The 25,008-nt window shown below is 43.4% G+C and overlaps 1 protein-coding gene across 5 annotated transcripts in view; it reads left to right on the top strand.

The window, feature by feature from the left end:
* The window catches only part of Slc1a2 (solute carrier family 1 member 2), a 130,994-nt gene that overhangs the window by 79,491 nt on the left and 26,495 nt on the right, over positions 1 to 25,008 (top strand). For all 5 annotated transcript variants that reach the window (XM_029484406.1, XM_029484408.1, XM_029484411.1 and 2 more), the window contains exons 4-8: positions 864 to 1,114; positions 5,001 to 5,166; positions 9,702 to 9,828; positions 16,848 to 17,081; positions 21,903 to 22,097. In XM_029484406.1, coding sequence (XP_029340266.1) covers positions 864 to 1,114; positions 5,001 to 5,166; positions 9,702 to 9,828; positions 16,848 to 17,081; positions 21,903 to 22,097 — 973 coding nt within the window. The remainder of the gene's footprint in view (positions 1 to 863; positions 1,115 to 5,000; positions 5,167 to 9,701; positions 9,829 to 16,847; positions 17,082 to 21,902; positions 22,098 to 25,008) is intronic.

The following is a 25,008-nucleotide window of genomic DNA, read 5'->3' on the forward strand; positions in this document are numbered from 1 at the left end:
TTTGCCCAGAATTAGCCTTTGGGTTCTAGAGAGAAATGGGTCACATTAATTCAGAGAAATCCACACAACGTCCTCCCCAGCATGAAAAACAGGACAGATCCCCAGAAAAGGGTTCTATCTCTCCATTTAGTAAAGGTAGGAACTGAAACCAGGAAGTAGGCACACTAAAGAAACAGCTGGAGAAAAAGCCCCAGCGGAGGCTGAGGTCTGTATGACTTGACTTGGAGTTTCCTCTGACTGCCCTCAGTACAGATGCTGCACATGGTGCTGGCAGCTGCTTCTCATATGTGCTCTCCAATAGCCACATGAGGTTAGACATGAGAACCACCATGCTTCAACACAGGGTCATGGGAGGATCATGCTGGGTCTCCATTTCAGTCTCTAATAGTATATTCTAACGACATTTGACCATGACCTTGATGTCCCAGCTTTTGATTCTCCTAAATAAGGACAATGAATAGTAATAATAACATACGATCGAAATGCTATCTTTGGCTTAACCATTGCTTCAGAGAAGACCATTGAAGGTCATGAAAATGGAAAAGACATTATTATCTTAGACTTAAAAATAGAAAACTCTTCAATATCATTTTCACATATATACTAGTGATTGACAGGTAGGTTGAAATCAGTGATATGTAAACTATGAGTCACCGACTCCCCAGGTTCTCAAGAATCTCAAAAATAACCCCAGAAAATAGAAACGTAAAGTGTGGAATTTGGTCACATATTTAGTCAGAGGAGTGTTAGTTAACCACTAGTAGATCTGAATGATAGGAAGCCAGGGGGTTGTAGATGTGTAGAAATGGAGACATGAATAGAAAAGAACAGAACTGATCTTTGTGAATTTCTTTTAAACCCAGGGTTGTCAGGCCTGGATGCTAAAGCCAGCGGCCGTCTAGGCACGAGAGCTATGGTGTATTACATGTCCACGACCATCATTGCTGCCGTGCTGGGGGTCATCCTGGTGTTGGCCATCCACCCAGGCAATCCCAAACTCAAGAAGCAGCTAGGGCCTGGGAAGAAGAATGACGAGGTGTCTAGCCTGGATGCCTTCCTGGATCTCATTAGAAATCTCTTCCCGGAGAACCTGGTGCAAGCCTGTTTCCAGCAGGTAACCCAAATCCCCGGGGTTATCCCTGTCCAATCTCTCACCTAATCCGCGATAATTCAGAGACAGTTTCAACTCTGATAGCATTTTCCTAAACATGTTCTGATCTCTGTCAGGCTTTAGTGTTGCGTGATATGCTCTGGAGTATTCTAAGGCTAGAATCAGATGGCCTCATTTCTGGAATATTTGTTGCCTATAACCTTAATATCATTCTGAGATTCACCTTTTCCTTTTTTCTTTTTGCTCCTGTCTCTCAGTTGCACATAGGCAGTCTTTTACTGGTCTTGTTCACAACCCTCTAAATTGCCCAGTGGTTCTCAACACTATTCTAAAGCTCTGTGTCGCCCTTAGAGGAAAAAGTGCCTGACGTAATCTGTCCTACAAAATGAGAATCTGTAATTCATCCTCAAGATAAAACAGAGGAGTGAGTGTAATTTTTTAATTGTGAAAACATCACACATCTATGGTTCTAGCAGTGGGAAGGCAGACAGGAGAATCCCTGGAACAGTGAAGCTAAGTCTACAAGTTCTAGGTTCACTGGGAGATACTGTCCAAAACATAATAAGGAGAAAGACCAAGGCAGATGCTGATATCAGCCATTGATTGGCCTTCACATACACTTGCACACACATGCAAGCACAACCACACAATCTTATAACCTGAAAAAAAACCCCATATAATCCTGCTAAATTAAACTATCTAACTACTAGCCAAAGACACACTCACTGTTTGTTTTTCTGACTACAGAGCCAGGTAAGATTGTCACATACCTCAGATTCCATTAGCTCATGAAAAGACTAAACTGGAGCCTAAACTGGAACGAACAGTTCTTCAGTCATTCTCAGGCAAGCACTGAAGAATGAAGTGATAAGACAGACAGTTTAGAAGAAAAATCTGATTTCCCACCCTTAAAATGCAGTGCCAACTACCACTGAGCCCACATTATATCAGGCAGGGATGGGTTTTTTTTTCTAATTTTTAAAAGAAATTATGAATATTTAAAATGAGAAATTTGCTCATCATCTTGATTTTTTTGATCAGTGACAGCATGTATGGAAATATCCCACTATTATATACTATAAATACGTATAATTAAGTCAATGAGGACTTAGGTTAAAGAACCCCATTCCAGACTGGAAAAGTAGGAGGAGGAGTGACTAGAAGCTGGAGAAAGGAATCTTACTGAGGTCCCCTGTTCATGTGCTTGCTAGCCTCGCCTCGGAGGATGGCGTTTCTTGCTTTGGAGTGGTAGATACAAGTAGCTGCTTTTGAATTTTGAAATTTTTGAAATGTGTGCTTTGGAGCTATGGATCCTAGGAAATTTGCTAAGAGGAAACAGGTGGGGAGGCACGAGAGCTCCCAGGAAGGACAGCTCTGGATCTTCTTCCTGTGTCATCACATCTGCTGAGATTCTTTCATTTCAGCCTGGGAAGTAAGACCAGAAAGCCCCAGGCACTCAGAGCCTTTGCTCTGCTGTTGTTGGATCGAGCTTCTGTAATGCTAGCCATATTCACACTTGGGTGGTCCTGAGGCTGATGGTGGGCTGTGCCCCGTGGCAAAGCATACTGTCTGGACTCTAGGGGATAGAAGACTACATCAGGATATGTTCCGTCCCTGCCAGGATCCTATGCCTTCCCATGGCAACCTAGTTTTGTTTCCCCAGCTAAGGCTAGGGTCAAGAGCTCTTTGAGTTGGGGCAGCTTGAGGAATAGCAGTGTACAATCCTTTACCTGACAGTGTGAATGCGAGTAGATCTTTACCCTGACTTTAAGGGCCTTGAGCAGAGAAGACCATTCTTACAGAGTAACAAAACAGAGATAGAGAACGGGGTCACTAGCATCCTTTCTGGATCCCCATGGCCTGGCGAGGAGTGTTTTTAAATGGCCTGTCTTGAGTGAAGGGAGATTCCTGACTAGAGTTAGAAACTGGGGCAAAAAGAGGAAGGATAATTGTTCCCATTAGAGGCAGTCTTCTGTGGTCTTGGCTTGCTCAAGTTAGATCCCGCATGTTTAAAAGCAAAATAGCCTCCCATCTGGTTTTAGGAAGACAGAGCTCAGCTCAAGCAGTCACTAGTCAGGTCAAATTCAGGTCCTTATTCTAAGAAAGCTTGAGTTAGGGAAATAATTGGTTTTCTATTGAAAAATAACCAGTGTGACAGCTATTGATGTAAACAAAGCTACAAGTAGCTGATGGCAGGAGGCTGGTAAGAAGGAAGGCATGTAAGTCAACTAGGAGACACTTGTGAGTTTTCTGGCAAGGGATGCTAGTAAGTTGGGCTCAGGTGCCACAGCAGGTATGCAGATGGAGTGGTCCAAACCCAACGTGTTTGTATTCATGTATGGAAATATGAACTGAGACCTGGACAGAAGACCTGGCCAGTGTGCCAGTGTACCCATTTCTTCAGCTTCAACTGAAACACCCCTTCAGTTGGGAAGCTAGATTTTGAAGTCTAGCATGATTCATGTTGTGTCTGGCTTCATGGACTTACTAGAAATCAGGTCTTGGGTTATTTGTAGGACATGAAAGATGTGAGACCCTTAGCAACTAGCCTCCTACCAGACCCTGCTTGTTATCCATGATAATCACTTTAGAGTAGTCTACACTTTGGCTTCTTCATCCCTCTCAAGATAAGTCTCCATCTTTGTTGCCTAGAGTCTGGCAGCTACATCCAGAAGTTTCCCTTCTGGTCACTTCTGTGGTTTCTCTTCATGTTTCTATTGCCCAGAGCTTGGATCATTCTCTGCATATGTAGCCAAGTTTGGGTCTCCTCTGACCCTGCTCAAGAGTATAATGGCCAGGCTAACACAGGAGGCACCTGCTTCCTCCTAGAGAAGTTTGCCTGTCCTTCTTTTTTGTTCTTGTTATCTCAGTTCAGCATTGCTAACTGTCAAGCCCAGCCACAGAAGGATCAAGTCTGTATAACTTAACATATGGTGCAGGGGGTGGAAAGAATTCAATGGTGGTCGGGCCATTTAAGTTCAAGTGTCAGTTCTGCCAATAACTATGACGTCTGAAAAGCCAGTTCTTCCTGCATCGTCTTCTGTATCTATTCAGGGTTCAGCCATCTGTCACCTCTCATGTGCCAGCACAGACATTCTAGGATTTTGAATGATTTCTATTTTAATGCCCTGGAAAGTGGTAAATTTTGAGGTTGAGATGTGAATTTTTGCATGCAGGATGCCTGACACCTTTAAAATTAGACCCACTTCTATGAATGTCGAGGAATAGCATGGGAGATACTTGGGGAGTATTAGGCAAGAGTGAGTTGGCTTCATAGCCTGAAAGAAGTATATATTTCCCAACTTGTATATGAATTATATAGTCCCAGAAAGGTGGCTATTGGGTAGCTGTCACCCTGCTGTCCAGATGGAGATTCCCAGGAGAGCCTGGTATTGGAAGGACCCAGAGCCTAGGACAGGCTTCTGATGGCTCTGTCCAGCAGAAAGGACATTTATCTGGGCCTCACAATTTGCAAGAGCAGCTACTAAGTTGGACTTATGATACATCCCCCAATCACAGAGGTGTCATCATGGGGAGGAAAAAATGGGCACATATCCCCCAGATAAACTGCTGCTTAGGGCACTTAGGGGACAAATGAATTTCATAAACTTTGTAATAATCTTGTTAGTAGGATAGCTGCACCATACTGCATATGCTACACTTGATCTTAGCCAAAAGGCCGAGAAGCAGCAACATACTGCATATGCAATGAGTTAATGCTCTATTAAGAATATAATCATAAAATATTCCCCAGTTTTATTAGCCTTGTTTTGGCATTTCATAGTTGTAGTTAACATCTTGGGAAGGTTCAAGTGTATGGTTGGCTGGGTGGTTGTTGACCTTTTAGACTAACCTTCACCTTTATTCTTTTTCCTTCCTGCTCCATTAGATTCAGACAGTGACAAAGAAAGTTCTGGTGGCACCTCCATCTGAGGAGGCCAATACAACCAAGGCGGTCATCTCCATGTTGAATGAAACCATGAACGAGGCCCCTGAAGAAACTAAGATCGTTATCAAGAAGGGCCTGGAGTTCAAGGACGGAATGAACGTCTTAGGTAGGCATAGTGGTTGTTGCCATCCATCACCTTTGACTTCTGGACAGTGGCCCGCCTTTCTCAGCAGCCTTCTTCCCTCAGTTCTCAGCATCCCAAGGTTTCTTCCCAGAAAACCCAGTAAAGTGTCCTCTAGGTGGCGCAGAAGGTTCTCTCTGGGGAACAACATGAGAGTCACTGAGACAGGGCTGAGCCATGAAGGAAGACAGGAAGATCAGCAGAAAGGGGAACCCCAAAGGGACATGGCAGCCAGAGATCAGGGGTAGGAAAAGAGAAAAGAGCTGACATTTGTCAGGCAAATTATTTAACTAGTCATTTAATGAACTGGGCTATGCTTATCTTTTATTTATTAAGTTTTGTTTTAGCTGTCTCTTTGCAGAAGCACCATGCTTGTTGTCGCATCCTAGCTTCAAGTCTATAACAAAAGGCAGAGTTGCTAGTATTGGACAGTGTTAGATCAGGAAACAAAGGGCTATTACAGAATATATATGACCTGTCTCCTCGAGCCTGATGCCTTCTCTCTATTCCGACCAGAGGTCCTCTTTAGCTGCACAGATGTGGGTTTAGGAGGCACTCATTGGTTGTCTGCTCCTGGGCAAGTCTTTCTACTTCTCTAGCCTCTACAGTAAATTGGAAATGGGATTGGCCCGGGGTTTGTGAACCGACCGTTGTAAAAATGAACCGGAGCCGTGCCTATAAAGCACCCTAGCACATGCAGCGAGCTCTGCTCAGACAAGCTCTGGTCATTATTAACAGTAGATGAATTGCCAAGAAGCTCAACCAGAACACATTCCATGAAGTGCGGGGGTGAGGTGGTTTCCTTCACAGGCTGGGCTCCAAATTTGCCCAGACTTACTAATCACCCAGCCAGCCACCTTAGGGCTTCAGGGTGGGCCCATTCACTCCCATTTCCATCATTCTTCAGTTTAATGGTATTAGGAAAATGGGTCATTTGACTGCAAAATGGAAAAAACACAAAGGAGAAATAAGAATCTGTAAGCAAGATCTTGCAAAGAAGTTTCTAAGGACTCGGGTGAGAACTGTTTAGAGATGGGTCAGCTCAGTGGTCCTGTCCCTTTGTCATCTAAGAGATCAAATGCCCTTGTCTCCTTGGATTGTCATTAGATAAACTTGAATTTTTAGATCAATACAAATAACAATAATTTAGTGTAAGTATGTCCCAAGTGCATGGGCTAGTCTAAAAATAAATGAATAATAATAATAATTTTTTTAAAGGTTCCTATGTAGGATGTGATTGGCAGCGCTGTGTGATTGTTTTGTGCACTGTGGTTGTATTCCGGGGACATCAGTGCTGTACAGAGAAGGAGGCAGAGGAGCTGGGCAACCCAGTGCCTGCAGGGCTGAAGTAGACGTTCTTTGTCCTGGAAGAAAGCGGTTGGGTGAGAGGGAGGGAGGAGATAAGCTGAGTGGGTTGCCAGGCAACAAAGGATCAGTAAACACAGTTGATAATCAGTAACAAGCCAGAGGTAGTGGGGGAGAGGAGGAAGTGAGAGAGCCCCACTGAGAAGGAGGCATTTCTGATAACCCAGAAGCTGCTTTCTCCACTGCAAAGATATCCACAATCCTTTCAGGGCCTTCTCAATTCCCGGGAGGCCCTTCTGGTGGGTCATAACTTTAGATCCCATCCTCCTTGACAAAGTAACCCCTGATACTTTGGAGTGAATAATTCAGAGGACTCTAGTCTTTCCAGAGTCTTAATGGATTCTAGAAAGTCACATGACCTTTGGCTGTGCCAGGGAGTTTCAAAATACTGGCGATTCGATCAACCCCAACCAAGTCTAAGAGGGCTTTGTTCAAGTGAAATACCCCTGTTCCAGTGAGCAGTTTCAATTAGGCAATGTTTACCCAGGGAAATGGCAGGCGGAATCCCGCATTCCATCCAAGAACACAGCGAGGCACTGTGAAGCCAAGGGAAGTCAGATTGTTGGGAAACTTCCCTTTTGCCAATCCCAGCTGAAGTAAGGTTCTTTTCATGGCCTTGGAAGGGCAGCGTTAATGGCTCTGGTTTTTTTGTTTTGTTTTATTTTTCTGTATTTCTGGTCTTCGGTTTTTGGAAAGCCCCAAGGACTGAGCACTGCAATACAGGAAGGTACAATCTTGGCTCAGCCTTCTGCTTCTCCAAGGACATGTTCTGCTCCTAAGAAACCTGGAGAGCTAGCAGCATACCTATGATTCCAGCCCTCAGAAAACTGAGACAGGAGGATGATTAATCAAAAACCAATTTGAGCTATAAGTCAAGACTGCCCTCAAAAATCAGCCAAATAGATGAACCCCCAAACCAACTTCTGATCCCCACCTTAACTCCAATAGCTTAAATTGGTGCCAACTACTCTCTGTATACATATAAAATTTCATAAATATTATGATTTGATTCCCTTAGACACAAATTCCTTCTCTCTGAACCTCCGACTTTATTTCCCCTTTGGTAAATATATACTCATAGATACACCAGTGTCTGTTGTTTCCAAGGAGAGTCTTCATTCTAATTCTTTGGGACCCTAAGACATTGTGCTTTATCAAATAGCACCAACTAAGTAATTCTTGGGCTTCTCAGTCTGAGTCCTCACAGATGGATTCGGTGTCACCACATCCAACAAACTGCCCTCCATGGTCTCAGAGAAGGGTGGAGGAAGAACTGAGACCAGATTTTCCATGGTACTGTAACATTGGTTCATTCTGCCCTGAATCCTGTCTTCACTAAGTCCCATTTTTTTCTGGGGGGGGGGGGGGGGGGGGATAACTCAATTGTGATGTCACTTATCAATCCCTCTTGTCAAGAGATGAAGAGGGGAGGTGTTAAATGACAAACATTAGCAATCTGAGTACAAGGGCTGTATTATTTTCACTAAAGAGAGTTGGGATCCCACCAAGTGTAGTTAAGTAGGTTAATGAATGCTTGATGTAGAAAAGAAAGGTGGCTTTGGGGAGTGAGAAACAAAGAGTAAATAAAGTCAGAGATTCAGAGAGAAGGAATATATGTCTAAGAGAATCAAATTACAATGCTGTAATTTATCTGATAAAAGACAAAAAACCTGGAAAGCGTAAGGAAAGACTGAAAAGTAGCCCTACTAAATGGAGCAGGGTAGGGTAGGGAAGAGTATGGAGAGAGAGAGAGAGAGAGGGAGAGAGAGAGAGAGAGAGGGAGGGAGAGAGAGACAGACAGACAGACAGACAGACAGACAGACAGACAGAGACAGAGAGAGACAGAGAGAGAGAGAGACAGACAGACAGACAGACAGACAGACAGACAGACAGACAGACAGACAGAGAGACAGAGACAGAGACAGAGACAGACAGAGAAAGAAATTAGAAGATGCCCAATACTTCAGGATCAGAGAATAAGCTAAATGGACAAGCAATGCTCTGTAGCTGGAAGAATAACTGTGACTTATACTCCAGTATGTAGTCAAAGTCAGGTCACCAAGATGGGGGGTTCAGGAACACACATGATTATAACTGAAAGTCTAGACAGTTCCCAGGTAGTATTGAGAATACTGTTAGCCACATAGTGTACCCCAGTCCTGATGTGTTAGCATATGAGGTACTGAGGTTGGAGGTGGTTGGGAGTGAATCTTCTGGAAAGAGAAACGAGGCTTGGTCTTTGAGGATCTAAAGTCCAAGGGCAGATCACCAGGTCCTTAGCCACAGGTGAGAAGGGTTGAGTATTGGATTCGCCTCAGGATGTGGTCAAAAGAAGCTGTCACTGAGAGAGAGGGTAGGGAGTGAACTCCTCAGATCCTTTCTGCCTTGGATTAGGATTGGCACTGGCAGCTGCTGTGCAGTTAAACTAGGATGTCAAGAAATGAGAGAAGACAGGTGACAGGGAAGATATTGGCAAAATCTAACAATGAACTCAACATTCTGGCTTTATCATCCTGAAAAGGGTTAATAAAAGGAAGCATAATAAGTTGACTTCTGAAAGGGTAGTTAACTGGGGCTTCCTAGCTAACTAGGATTTCTTCTTAGTTCCGGTTCTGTCACTATTCTTCCTCCCTCATTTGATGTGTAGCTGGAGGGAATTCCCCAGGTGAAGTATACCTCAGAATAGTACCTAAATGGTCTAGAAATTTCTCCAGCAAGGGCTAGTTGTTTCTGTTCTTCCAATCATGGCTCCAAAGTTTGCATGACAATCCCCAAGTCCCGACAGCTCCTTCCTGTTAATCTGTGTGGTAATAGGAGCTGTGCGCACATGATTTGCCAAAGTGAGGAGGAAGAGAAGATAACACCTTGCATTCGGGAATGAAAATGAATTCATTTTCTCCAAGGAAATCACACCTCAACTACTTAGAGTTTAGTTTGTTCAAGTGAAAAATGTCAAGAGAAGCAATAATTATAGAATGGGGGCGGGGCAGGTGTTCAGTGTGAAATGTAATGCTTTTTTTCCTTCTAATTCCTAATTTATCCAAGGGTGACTGACAGGTAGAATTGGCCCTGTACATCAATCATGCTAAAGTGTGAGGGGAAAGGAAGCCAATGCTTTATCATTCATCCTTCTGAGTAATGTTAATTGCCCATAGGTCTGATCGGATTCTTTATTGCTTTCGGCATTGCCATGGGGAAGATGGGTGAACAGGCCAAGCTGATGGTGGAGTTCTTCAACATTCTGAATGAGATCGTGATGAAGTTAGTGATCATGATCATGTGGTAAGTGTGTCTGGTCATCCTGAATTCATTGTAATGGCGCCGTGGTACGGGAGAAAGCCTTGGGGTCCCCAGAGAACAGGGGAGCCCTCCCAGTATGAAGAGTGGGTACAGACCAAAATGATATGGAGAAAGGGGTGGAAAACTCTTCTCCTTTCTCCCTTCCCTCTAGCACATTCATTATCTGAGTTCTCAGAGTAGGAAAAGGAGGGAAGCAACCTCTTGGGTCTCTTTTCTAGAGCATTGGTATAGTCTATGTCCATTACCGTATCAAAATACTACAGGCTAGGTAAAATTATAAATAAAGGAATTATTATTTTTTTAACTACAGGTTGGGAGGCTGGAAAATCATTAGCAGATTTACTATCTGGTGAGGGGCTGGTCCTTGTAGATGACTCTTTCTGTGTGCTCCCACATGGTGGATAGAACCAACAGGCTTCAGTAAGGCTCTCCTATTGAAACGCTAATCACATTGAGGAAGGCTCTCTGCCAAGTGGCCCATCTTCCAAACACTGGACTGAGGCTATGACTCTTCACAAAGGAATCTGAGGGGACAAAACCATTCAAACTTAGTAGACACCAGTCTCATTCATCAGGGTGCTACCTAATCACCTCCAAAGCCCCCGCTGCTGCAATCCAGGAGTAGAATAGAAACATTTAAATAAGGGGAGGGGCATACATTCAGTTCATCGAAAGAAAATGAAATGAAGAAATAGAAAACTAACAGGATAATAACATCCCATAACACAGAAATTAAAAGAAGTTCACATCATCTCCACGGAGCCTAATGTGGCAATGCATTTGTGGTTGATTCTCATCCAAACTTCAGGAATGAGAAGCTGACTGAGGGCTTTGATGCACCACAATAAGATAACCGAAATATTAGTCCTGGCATGTTCACCACCTCATTGAACTTTTAAAATAAGAAGGGAGAAAGGGATGCTGATTAAAAAAAAATGCTGCATTCTCTGCTTTTATGGTTCTGGAATCTCAGTTCCCGAGCAGCGCTAATGTTTAAATGTGTCTTGTGTGCAGACCTCAGCTAGCATGGGAATGCCATGTCCTTTAGGTCCATCTCTGGAGACTCCATCTCCAGTCTCTGGGGACCTGGGGACCTGGTAGACAGTGACATACAATGCAGCATCAGCTTCTTGCTTGAACAGTGCTCCATGCCCATGTTGCCTAGAGTCTTCAGCAGCCTGCACGTTCCCCCCTGCAGTAAATATGCAGTTCCTCTTTCTAAAGGCTTAGCACCTTGTGCCCCCACTGGTGGGGTGGGTAAAGAGGGCTGTGAGTCAGACCTGAAGAAGGAGTCTTCACAGATTTCTACTACCTCATCCAGGAAGGCAGATGGGGCTTTTATGACTGACGAGAGGCCCATTCCCATTGTTCTTCAGGCTTCTCCCCAGCATCACCCCTGGATAACTCCAAGCCCGTGGAAAGGACCTGGGTAAAATCACCAAGCACTCTTAGCTGACTCCTGGAGGCTAAAATCATCAGAGTGTTTGTGTAGTGGTAAAAGTGGTAAAAATAGCAAACCCTAGCATTGTGAGGATAAGGCAGTCTGTATTATTAGTTTCATTTTTTAAAAATTGTTTTGAGATAGGCTCTCCTGTTGCCTGAGCTAGGGTAGCCAAGAATGACCTTGTGGACTGTCTCTCTGAGCACTGGTATGCAACTCCATGTCTGGACTAAAGATTATGATCACTAAAATGCAAATTAGAAAGATTTCATCTTGCCACGTGTTCAACTTCAATTACTATATAATTGAACTATCTCATCTATTAAAGAAATCATAATAAAGACTTAACTAATTTTTTTCAGTGTGCTTAGTATTAACCTGGTATCTTTCCATGTTTGCACTTATTCATTCCAATAATACCTGGCAAACTAGATGCTTTCAGCATCCCATTTTCCAGATAATAACACTGAGCACAAAGGTTAAGTTGCACAGTGCTGCAGAGCTGCATTGTCCAGCAGTCGCTAACTCAGTTTCTTCCTGAGTTTGAAGTAGATAAAATCTAGGAAGATCTGGTGACAAGCTATGTGATCTTACACATGCTAGTCACATTTGAACCCCAATATTCTGATTAGTAAAACGAAATAACTGTAAAACCCATGTCATGGAGTTGCTCAGAGAATTAGGTGAGATGGGAACCCAGTCACTAAACCTGTTCTGTGTCCAGAGGGACCACAGCACTTAAGTAAATGTGCCTGTGGTCATTCCATTGTGATCATTATCACCATCAACTCTATCCATATCCCCAGCAGCTCTGTGCATGGTAGTTTCTTTAAGAAGTCTGAAAAACCCCATAATTTTGTTGTAAGTTTCATATCCCCATTATTTTGAAAATTCCTTTAAATTGTTTTTTCAAACTGTGAAAAACTTAAAACTTCCCATAGTCTTCCTCTATCAGGAAAAGAAGTCTCTGCCCTTCCTTTGTTTCTACCCTTGACTACTGCCTCTCCACCATCCATACTATTTAAGGAAAGAACATTCAATGATGCTTGCAAGGAAGAAATGCTTTCTGCAGGGCTGCCTCCAAGTGTATAAGGACCGTAGCAACATGTTTTTACAGCGATGGAAAGGGACTAGACTCAGACCCAGATGTCCTGGGAAGGTGGGAATTTATAACCAATGGAGTGGGGGCATATCCAGAGTCAGAGGACTCTGTTAAGACCCTATCAGACTTCTTGTTGAAGTCAAGCCAGGGAAGCCAGATACCACTTAGGGATGGTAAACTATGAGGAACATGATCAGAAATGAAGAGCCACACACGGAAGATGGGGGTTCTTGCTAAGCTGAGTCAGTGGGGTTCTTTGCTGAACTAGTATTTCTTTAAAAAGGAGGCAAACATATCCTACAGAAGGAAGGATCTAACTAAAGTTTGGTAAAAGCAAAGAACTTTCCCCCCAACCCATTTGCTCTTTCACTCAGTAAATAATCCCTTCTAAACGAACCGTGATGTGCTATAATGATGAATACCACAGAGGATTTCTGCCTACATGGGCCTCACATTCTAGTGAAAGAAGGGACAGGAAGTCAGACTAAAGGAACCAAATATGAATTCAGCTAGTAATGCGAACAACAAAAGTAGGGCTGTGGGGTAGAGAGTAAGGGAAGTAGACCCGAGTGGCCAGGATGGGCTGTGTGGGAATGAGACATGATAAAGACCTGGCAAAAAGGTGAAAATCTGGGAGGACTTCAAGGAAAGGAAGCAGGAAGTGAAAGGCTATTGAGGGTCACAACAAAGATCTGGAGCCAGGGCAGTGAGGAAGGTTAAAAATGGTGGAAGGAGTGGAGGTGGAAAGGCAGGTGGGGGTCAGAGCCCCCAGGCTCTCTGGGTCCCTGAGGGATTGGATTTCATTGAATTGTGGTAGCAAGGGGGCAACAGACCTGGAGGCTGTGTGAAGTGCTTGTCACTTCTTCCTATTAGTTGTAATTCTCAACAGTAGCTGAAATAACAATTGCATTTCTAGAGCTTGGACAGTGACAGTGTCTCTAGAAACATGTGAGACCAAGCCAGTATGACTACAGGACAGCCCTGTGAGAAGGTGTCTCTGCTTAGCTACACTTCACACATCTGTCTAACCATCTGCGCCAAGCCTGAAAGCACCCAGTTAGAGCCTTGGGATTTCACTGGTCTGACATAAATGAGAGCCGAGGGGAATGGTTTCCAAAGACTAACCAAGGAATATCTGCATTTCATCACTTGCAAATGAGAATTTTGCTCATGAAATGTCAACTCTCTGTTGAATCAGAATTATCTGGGGGGAATGCATTTAAAACATAGAAGTCCTAGTCCTAGTCTTTGGTGGAAGACCAGGGCACACACCCTGATATCAGGCAGTTGAGGGCATTGTGACGCAGCTGGTTATGGGTACAAGGACCTTGACTGGGTTCTGGATAGCTTAAATGCTGTGGGTGAGGTTGTATTCGTGAAGTGGAAAGCATCCCTGCAAAGGTCACCTTGGTGGAACCCTTCCACAAAGGAGGACCAAGATTCACAGAGGGTGGAGGCTGGAATGACACATGGACTGTATGTGAATAGTGGCCTTGTAAACATGGCCCAAAGCAGAGAATACAGCCCACCTGTGGGTAACATGGAGATATTCCCTACTTCTATCCCAAATGAAAATGTCTTTCTGAATTGGAAAAGGACCCAATAATTACTGAATGTCAGGTGGTTTTAGAACTCTTGGGTGGAGCCTTAAGCCTCTATCTCTACTAACCTGTGGTCTTTTTTTATTTCATCTCAAAAGTTTTGAGTGGTAACTTTGACTTTGGGCACTTCCCCCATTCTTTTCCATGGAGTCTCATCTCCAGTGAACTCATTTATTGGGACAGAAGCCCAGGAATAGAGCTCAAGTCAGGTGTAGGGAAGTAATGGCCCAAAGTCAAAGGGCAAAGGCTCTTTTATGCCCCATTAACACTCATCCTATTAGGGATGGACCGTACATTATTATTTAATTTTATTTTAGATGTTTGAGTGCTACTAGGAGTAGCATTCCATATTCCCTAGCTCTTATGCCTCACCTTGTGGCCTTGGCTAATACTATCTACAGTGGGAGCTGATGCCCATCCCCACTGCCCAAACCCTGCCCACTGGGTGCTCCCTAAGATAGGCCCTTGCTTTGCCTTGGTCCATCTGGCTCTGGCTCCAGTGTGCTCCCCGTGGGGGACTTTAGAGCTGATCTTCCTTGGCAAAGTACCTTGAAAACATGTTTTGTTTGTTCTACAAGTTTACCTGACTTGGGAAGAGGAGGAGGGGAAATGAAAGAAAATTGAATAGCATCCTAAACAGCTCATAACTGTTTCTGCGGACAGCCTGGAAGGCTGACTGGTGCTGGGGAAAGAACTGATCTCTTGGTTTATGAAGACGAGTCCTTCAGGGCTTTATAGGAAGGTGCATTCTCTTCAGTTATTTTACAGTTCAAAGACAAAATGCTGGCCTCTGGGACTCCATAGCTGATTTATAAGATGTTGTGACTCTGGGCACACCAGAAGAATATTAAACAGCCAGAAGGAGGGTTTGATGTCATGACAGAAAGCTTGTTTCACAGTCTTATTAATGTCTAGAGAAGCAGTTTTCAAACCTGGCCAGCTTGCACCCCAGGAGAGAGACAAGCAAGGGTCAGGCTGGAAGATCCACAAGAAAGAGCAGAGCCACACTAAAGTTCTGCTTTGTCCCTGTCAGTCACGAATCAGCTCTTTATGAAGGGGGGTTGCTCACAAAGCCATCTGCCATTGGGTAGCCAGTGAGAGGTTTTAGAGAGTCTCATTAACTCAGGCTTGGATAAGAAAGCATGGACCAGGAGAGGACTTGAGCCCAGGTATGTGCAAACAGACACTCGTGAAGAGTAAGGACTACAGCTGAGAAGGATGGGAGGGAGACACAGCAGGGTACACGGATGCACATGTGAAAGGTTGAGCCTTGCAGTTGCCTGGTGATGTTGGACTCAGCTTCTTTCAGCCTTGATGCATGTCTGAAAAACGAAAATATGTTACCGAATGAGGTCCTGTAGCTAGGAAAAGGCTGGACAAAGTCTGTCTTTTCTGCATTTAAGGACTCTTGTCTGTTCTCTGTAGCCTTTGTTTAACTTGGGAAAGGCCTGGGGCTGGGTCTGATTGCCAAAAGGAAGAAGGGAAGGAAGGAGAGAAGGAAGGAAGGGGAGGAGAAAGGAAGGGAGGGAGGGATAGGAAAGGAAGGGAGAAGGAAGGAGGGAGGAAGGAAGAAACAAAGAGAGAAAGGGTCAGCTTAGATGGTCCTTTCTTTCCTGACCCCATTGTTGGGAGCCATGTCTGGGGACTTTATTTCCTCCTTAGTTATTCTCAAAAATACATCTATAATTGTTAATGAGTGTTAGTCTTCCTACAAATATCTTATTTCAGTCAGACACCATAACAGTGTGAGTAAATTCATGCTTAGCTACACCTCCACTAGCTGCAGCTGCTGATGGCAATGGCGATGGCGGTGGCGGTGGTGATAGAATTATAATAAAGAATGACCCCAGACAAGCAAAAAATAAAGTTGAGAAGAAAGAGTTTTCCCACCAGTGGGAACAGGACAGTTTCCAAGCCCCTCTATAAGATAACAACAACAGCATACAAATGTCAGTATTGGATAACCCGCTGTATGGTGATTGTCTGCTTGCACTAAAGGGGAGAAGTTTGGCTTGGGAAGGAAAACCCCCAACTTTTGGGCTTTCACAAAGTGCCATGGTTCTCCTTCTGGCTCCGTGGACTTGGGCTAGTGACTGAGCTTTTCCAAGTGATGGCTTCCTTAATTACTGAGTAATAACCCTGATGTTCAGCTTGAAGGACTGCAGGAAGGCTAAGTGAGGCTCTGAGTGCCTGGAATACAATGAACAGGAGCCAGTGTTCCTGCTGTTACAGCAGGAGAAAGACTCTCAGGCTCACAAAACCACATTTCTCTAAATGTACTCCCGGGCACAGATGCTTTAATGCTGGCAGCCACCTCTCTCTTATCCCTTCCCTCTCCTTTCCCCGATCCCTCCATCATTTTAAATACACACTTCAACCTCCAGGATTACAAACAATGAACATTTACAAGTCTCAGTTATTTCCCAAATTCTAGGAAGGAGTTAAAGAACAAGGACATCCAACGAGATTCCAGAAACACAATCTGTATCTCTTGGCCTTTAACTCAGTGTTTGCAGAAAGATAAACTAAAGGATGTCAAGGCATGCCCCCTTTATTCCTAAAACTCACAATAGCAATAAAGTTTGCCTTTGGTCTTAATCGCCAGAACATGCGTCAGTAGATCCATAAAACAGTTAAAGTCGGTCAATTCAAAGTATTGGATCTTGTGTTCTTTCTCAGCAAAACAGTGTGTGTGTGTGTGTGTGTGTGTGTGTGTGTGTGTGTGTGTGTGTATAGAAATAAATGAATAAATAAAAAGAGGAAGGGTTTTCCTCCAGGTGCAGGTTACCAGGTAGGGTTTAGGTCCCTAACCTCTTAACGATATCTTCAAAGCTCCTGTTGTCTTTGTGTTTTTCAGGTACTCCCCTCTGGGTATCGCCTGCTTGATTTGTGGGAAGATCATCGCTATCAAGGACTTAGAAGTGGTTGCTAGGCAGCTGGGGATGTACATGATCACGGTGATCGTGGGCCTCATCATTCACGGGGGCATCTTTCTCCCCTTGATTTACTTTGTAGTGACCAGAAAAAATCCATTCTCCTTTTTTGCTGGCATATTCCAAGCCTGGATCACTGCTCTGGGAACGGCTTCCAGGTAGAGGACAGGAGAAAATACGTTTCTCCACATTTGGTGCTTTTTGTTCCATTTGCTGCTTCCTGTTTCTCTCCCAAATCTTCTCTAAATTTACACCTTTTCACAACATAAGGGAATATTTTCTACAAGGTGAACATGTTGGACCTTTGGCTTCTCCTGCACACTGCTGAAGCTCCTGGCTAGCGTGTGGGTGGTCTGCTATTGGCCTAGAAACACAGCCTCATAGTAAGTGTTTAGATGCTGCATGCTATGAATTCACATGCCCAACATTACATGTTACATGTAACACTAAGGTAGCAGAGGCATAAATATTATCCAGAGGGTGTAGCATGATGTTGTTCACTTAACAACTCACCTACGATTTAGAATTCTTTTTTTCTTTTCTTAAAGAAAAGAAAAAAAAACCTTTTGAGGTTTTGGCTAATAATTTTTCAAAAGTAAGACAACTTATATTTTAAAAGATATGTCTATTTTTGTATTGTGTGTGTGAGGGAGTGACTGCACATGTATGGGCTCTGTGTGCATGGCTGCTGTCCCCAAAAAGCCAGAAGAGGGAGTTATAAGCAAGTGTGTACTGTGTGATCTGGGTGCTGAGTCCTCACCAATGCCAGGAGAACCAACTTTCATGGGGTAAATGGTGATTTCCCACCCCACCCCAACAATTAGAAACCAGCCAATTCTTTGACATTAACAAACCCCTTTAGGAACAATTCTACACTAATCCTGCCCACCTCAGATCCAGTTTAAATGACTTGACCCTGATAGACCCTTCCTGCTTCTTTATATATTTTCAGGGCCTAGGGAATCAATAAGGGCCTCAAATATAAGAAACAAAAATAATCTTTAATATAATCTTGGGCAAATATTAGGCAAAACACAACAAAATGGAGGGGAAAAAAGGTGCATCCAGAATCTTAGAATTTCAACGACTGAAGTTTTACTCTTTCAGACTGAAATTGGTGTTTTACTTCCGTGTTAGTGTCATGAAATTGAGCTGTGAGCATAAAACGCTAGGCAACTCAGAGCCCAGCAAATGCTGAAACCCACAGTGGGAGAGCACCAGGTCCAGCTGCTGAGCCTGTGACTGCTTCCTGCTGGTGACATCCCCATTCCGTGGCACAGCATGGCTGGACCTTCTAAGGCCCTGTGCAGGCTGTCAGAGTCTTCTCAGTGACCTGAAAGCCAAGTGGGAAGCCAAATTGTATTTGCATATTGCAAGCAAGTAAGAATTCAATATGACTAGAATGTGAGCTTTCAGCAAAAGGCTGAAATGTGTTCAGTACTGGCGACCAGATTTAGTATCCTGTTTCCAGAGGCTAGGGGAAACACTTGAAAATTTCCCTCTTACTTCCTGATGTTTGAATTCTCTGTAGATAAATGCCCATAGCCATGAAAATGCTTCTCTTCAGAGAAGTTAACCGTCCTCCTGCAAATAAGAGCCGACCTTATTTTGTTATCTGATCTTAAATGTGGTATGTCACAATAGTGACAAGGTTCAGACAATGAATAAAATTTTGAGGAAGACAGTGAACCTCACCAGATGAGTATTTCTTTGGCTAATATCAGTAGGCAATAACCTTGTAGTTATAAATCTTCATATTTATAAATCTTCCATTTCTTACTTTGCTACTCTAGAAACTTCTATTTGTTTTCCTGACTCAAGAGACCAGGAAAATCATATCCATTAATACAGATCTTTGCTACTATTTTGTGAACTTCATTATAATATACAGGACATGAAAGTCTGGAGAAATGGCTTAGCAGTTAAGAGCACTTGCTGCTCTTGCAAAGGGCTTGAGTTCGGTTCCCAGTACTTTAATGGCAGCTCACAACCACCTGTACCTCCAACCCATGGAGATCCAACACCCTCTTTTGGCTTCCATAGGTACCAGGCATACACATACATACATGTAGGCCAAGCATTCAAACATGTAAATAAAATGAAATAATAATTATTAAGCATGTTGGTTAAACAGGACTCTGACAAATATCTCTGCCAGGGTCTCTGATGATCACCTCAGGATGCATTCTAGACCTGGGCTTTCTGAGTCAAGGAGTGCTCACTGGCTGTTTTGACATGCACTGCCAATTAACACTTCAGCAAGTCCAGAATGTAATGTTCCCACCAACTGTGTTTGAGTGTCCTTCCCCACCCACTCACCAGAGCTGGGTATTCCACATCTGTGTTGCTTTGATGCATTCCAATCTTATTGGTGGGAAAACTACTCAGCAAATTTGCATGTATTTGATTACAGATGGGGGAAAACATCTTTTCATTTCTTACTGCCTTTTCCTCCCCATTCCTTGCCTCTTGAGTCATGTGTGAGCCAGCTCGATTTTCTTTGTGGGTTCTCATCCTTTCCTGGGTGGTTTTCAAGCTCACATTATGCATATGAATTATTAACTCTTACATCACATGCTACAGATAAGAAACCTCCCTCCTAGACATCTGCCTTGGAAATAAATACTAACTTTTGGCACTGAAAGTATTCTATTTGTATATATTAAAAGCTGTGAATACTTTTTTTTTTTAATTTAGAAACTCAGTTCTGCTCAAATATTTTTTTCTAGCCACAATTATAACATAATGCTTTCATGAATTTGTCCTTAAATTATTTAAAAAATTATTATTGTTTTTCTTTTGAATAGCCAGTTATCCTGGTAATTTTAAAAGACAAGACAACTTCCTCTCCACTCTTCCTGTGAAGAGAAAGAGATGGAAATGTGAACAAGTCATTCCACAGCAGTGGGAGCTCATGATCTTTGCTTCTCATGGTGGCAATCAAGTAGCAGAGGTGGGACTAGAAACAGAGTCAAGGCTTAAGAGCCCCAAGAATGGCCAAATAGCCAGTATCCACTTAAACTTTACATCACAAAGGTTCCAAACAGGGCCATCATAATAATAGCAACACTGAGGGTGGCTGACTGGCTCTTTGATGAATATGGAGACAGGCATCAGAGAGGAGTGTGTTCCAAATTTCTGGCTTCAGAGCATGCTGGGGGGTGTATCATGTCATAGGAAGAATCTCAATATTGGACATTATTAGCAACATCATTGGGCCTCTCAGATGGGAGCTAAAAAGCAATGCCAGAGTGTCATCCTGTCAGCACAGGAAAGCCCTAACCTGCTCAAGGACTAGTCTGGGCCAGTTGAGTCTATGTGGATTTGGAGGACATAACCATAAAACCTGCTCAGCAGAAGAATGGGGACTGTCTCCATGCTTCACAAATCATTTCTCCAGTCTCTGTGGCCAAAGACCCTTTGATGATATTTTGGAAAAATAGATGCAACAAGAAAAATTAATACATTTTAGTGATCCAGGGAGTAAGCATTGAGCAATATGCTTGAGGATCCCAGCCACCAACAATGACTAGGTAACCATCTTAGATCAGTTGTGGTATCTAGGAAACCCTCTGAAACAGTCCCAGGAAGTGGAGAGAGGAACTGAGGGGAACACAAGGACACTGGCTTCTAATAGAAACAGCGGAGGCAGCAAGCCAGGACCATGGTATCTCCTGCATGCAAATGAGAACAAATCCTCACATTTTACTTGGGTTAATAAGGCTTTTGTAAGCAACCCCCCTCCCCCCAACACACATACCACCTATTCAATTGACTTCTCCTACGGTAAGACCAACAGTAGGTATTACAGAGCCCTGACCTGTAATCACAAAAGATGTTCTTTCTGTCTGGTAAGTTGACTCCTTGGTCAGTTTAAGATGTGAACTTGGGTGTCTCTTATTTTTTAGCTTCCAGATTTATTGGTCCTGAGTAGGCCTTGGAATCAGCATAGCTCTAAGCTCATCTTTTTCTCCCACTCTGAGAAACTGAGACCCTTCAGAATTTGACCAGTCTTGTTGACACCCCACTTATAACTAGTGTGAGGGAGTAACTATGACCAGGACTTGAAAATACCTCCAAATGCTGTCTGAACTGGATAGAAGTAATGAAAGCAAGACAAACTATGAAGCAACCAGTGCTGTTTGGTTCCTTTGCTTGGTTTAAACATTCTTTAAACCCTAATCTCTTCTGCACCATTGTCTAAAAGGATGCAATGGTCTGGACATGAGGAAGCCTTGTTCTCTTAGGTGTCCTATTTTAGATGTAGGAACATGTCAAATGTTCCAGCCTCTAAGGGTGGGCCATGTGGGTGGATCACCATCTGATGCCTGGGACGACTGAAAGTGAAGTCACTCCACACCACCTTTAGCTACAGATCACATGATTTCCTGTCCTGTCATGGCAGAGACTTAGGATTGGCTGGTGGCCATGTGTCTGGGAGTTTGACTGTATGTCAGGCTCCCCAGTGGACTGTTCAAAGCTTGTGTTCATGCTAAAGAGTGTCCAACATGTTTGTCCAGCATTCTCCCAGTTAATGAGCCCAACTCAAGATGAGTCCCAGGGGCTGGATGCGGTCCATGCAGTCATTTTGTTGGAATAGCATTTCTGGCATGGAACTATGGGTCATTCAAAAGTTCCTCATTATGTTTTGCTGTTGACAGCTGACATAATTTTTTTGCAGCCCAATTCGTGTGCACAATCAGAAGTGCTTCAAGATTTACCCTAAGATGGAAACAGGGACTGAAGGACAGAGAACTTGGCAGGCACTGAGTAGCTCTGAGAATCCTGAACCAACTAAATATTGTGTTGCCTATCAGCAGCTAAATTAGAATTGTTCCTAGTTACTGCTAATTTTTTTTTCTGTGTCATTCTGGTTAGTTCTTTGTCCTGCCTCTAAAACTAACTCTCTCTCTCTCTCTCTCTCTCTCTCTCTCTCTCTCTCTCTCTCTTTTCTCTCTCTCCTCTTCTCTCGCCCCTAGTGCCGGAACTTTGCCTGTTACCTTCCGTTGCTTGGAAGATAATCTAGGGATTGACAAGCGTGTGACCAGATTCGTCCTCCCAGTCGGAGCAACCATTAACATGGATGGCACAGCCCTTTACGAGGCTGTGGCAGCCATCTTCATAGCCCAAATGAATGGGGTCATCCTGGATGGAGGTCAGATTGTGACTGTAAGGTGAGTGACGTGCATGCAGAGGACACAGAGACATCTGGCTCCCCCAGTTCCACTCCATACTACCCTCACTTGACAGAAGCTCCTTGAGTTTCAGCTCTAGTGAGAACACAGTGAAGGAATTACTGGCAGACTTCAAAGGGAGGAGGTTGTAGCAGGAAGGAAAGGGACTCGGTCCCATCTATATATATTGCACATGCCTACTGGTGCCCAGATCCCGTTTGACTGTTAACAATCCTATAAATTTGGCCGTACAGTTATTTCTATGCTTATCCAACACACAAGGTTGGAAGTATTGTGGTTTATCCAAGGCTACTCATGAGCTGACATAGCATGGCTGTGGCTGTGGTGACTTTTACTTATTCTGGGTCCAATTATTCTGTTATTAAAATATGTTCCCTTCTGGGGTAGGTGAGATAGTTCAGTAGATGAAAGGTGCTTGCCACCAGACATTAACACTGAAGCCCTACATAACAGAAAAAGACAACTAACTCCTTTAAGTTGTCCTCTGATCCCCATATATGTACTGTATAAACACCTAGACATGCCAAACTAATATTTAAAACATGCTTCTTTCAATATTGCGAGGTGCATGGTGAACTACAAAGATTCCTCAGTACATCATAGAGTAGTTGAGTGAATACTTTTTTGTAAATAAGTGGCACATGATTCTGCTTTCGCTAAAGCTTTTATTACTCTCTGGCTTTTTTTTTTTTTTTTAATTGAGAACATTGTCCTGAGAGCTCATCTGAAATGAGCTGTTTCACCACAGACTCAGATCTTATTTGTAGGTAGAGTCATTGAAAGCTTCAGTCTCCAAACCGCTCAGTGTTTTACTGACACTGTACCATAAGATCATTTTAATATCGCCATATCTACTCCAACTAGGAGCTTCTGGTAAATCAGAAGACAGTTTCTGCCTCGAATTAAAGTAGAAGAAAAACAAAGCAAAACAAACAAATGAAAAACAGTTAACTACCTCCTGGTCCCACTTACATCTCACCCCTACTCCCAGAGTATCAAAGTCCTCATCTATAAATGGGGAAGGCCTTTAGCACTGGGGACTGTGAAGTGGCAGTTGGTGGGCTGAAGCAAGCCCAGAGTCTTGCTGTTTGCTCTGTGATATGCTGTAAAGTCATTAGAATGTTAATGTCTTCTAAGACAGGTGTTCTCCATTTACTGACTACCCCTGCTCCTTATCACCCAGACCTGGCCTGGTCACCTACTATCAACTGCCTGTCACTTTAAAACATATAAAGTTATAGCTTTGGGATGCTGTGAATTACATTTCCTTTCTCTCTCAGATTCTATGAGATCAGTAAATACAAAGGATAGGTGGATCACAGTCTGTGTAATCAATGTACTTGCTGGCAAAAGAAAACTCCAAAGTACTATAATAATCCCGGCCCCACTGATTGACTCAGAGAACAGATTCGGTTGACAGGGAAATAACTTTCAGTTTCTCAAATGAGAACAGTTCCAGTCCTCTGGTGCCCCTGAGCTGGCATTCTTCATGGCTCCCTTCAGACGTTCCCAGCAGTCTGAAAAGGAAGGATGGTCATTGTCCTCATTTCAAGGAACACTAACACAAGCCTACGGGTGTTTGTGTGCAAGACCCAGTTTTCAGGGTTGTCAATGCCATAGACCGGAGTCATATGATGACTCCTTAGGCAACATCTTTCCATTTTGTACTCTTTCCTTCCTGACTTTAACTCAACGGAAGCTCTTAGAATAACAGTTTTATTGGTCTTATCTGCATTGTACATGAGGAAGAGGCCATGTGTCCAGATTCATCTAGAGGCCTTTTCCTCCCATCAAACCCTGAATAGCATGGTCCTCCTCTGTTTTAGAAATTCTGCTGACAGCTGGTGTGTGTCAGCACACACCTGATGTACCAGCTCATTCTCAGGGAGGTCTTTAGTGGTCTTAGGTGCTGCTCATAAGAGATGCCGTTCATTTCTTTCTGATTTCTCTACATGTTGAGGGTTTTGACACTGGGAACTGAAATTCTCAGTGTTTTATGAGTTAATACCCCAGAGCATCTGCCCTGTCAGAGCTGTGCCTCATTTATCTATCTGGGAGCCTTTTTAGCCAGCTTGGAGCTATTTTTGCTGGGTTACCAGTTCCTTCCTGATAGCCATTCCAGAAGATTTTTAATGAGCATTCCATACACATCAGAGCTTGGCTGTACAACTAAGTAAGAAAACAAAGAAAATGAAACCTTGCCAGATTTAACACATGATCTGGAAATACAAATAATGCCCTGTGAAGCCACCTCACCTGGCAAATGAGGACACCAAGACTCAGAGAGTCCAGCCATTTAGAAGCTGGCTAAAATTCAGGTTCCCAAATTCTGATATATTCTTCTGCTTACTGAGGATCTTAATGTGTGGCCTTTGGGGTGTCTTTAGAAAAATGGGTACTGTGTTCTGTCTATCTTAGCTGGTGATAAAAAAAAAACCATAAAGGAAGAAAAAGGTTGCCCAAGATCATGTCTATTAGTGGTGCAGTAGAATTCAACCCCAGGCTACCTAAATGTGGACCACACTGCCTCTGGTATAATGTGATTGGGCTGCCTTTGTATGTTGATTTATCTGACCTTCACAAACACCTCGTACTGTATATGCTAGAGTAGAGCCTCCATCTCCTCATGTGTACCATGGTGACAGCAATCACAGAATCGGGGTGGTTAGGAGCATCATACATGACACATATCACATATCAGTAGATGGGAGCTATTGGAATTGTTCCTACCCAGTGACGTTCAGTAAAATATAACCGTGGTCCTGTAATACGAAATGAGAAAGCAGCTGTGACATAGGGAGTGCCACAAGTTACTCAGGATGGAAAACTTGCTTCAGATTCCAGTATGAAGCATGAATCTTGTCCAAACACATATCACAAGAGACTTCCA

Source organism: Mus caroli, chromosome 2 (genome assembly GCF_900094665.2).
Source record: "Mus caroli chromosome 2, CAROLI_EIJ_v1.1, whole genome shotgun sequence".
NCBI lineage: Eukaryota > Metazoa > Chordata > Mammalia > Rodentia > Muridae > Mus > Mus caroli.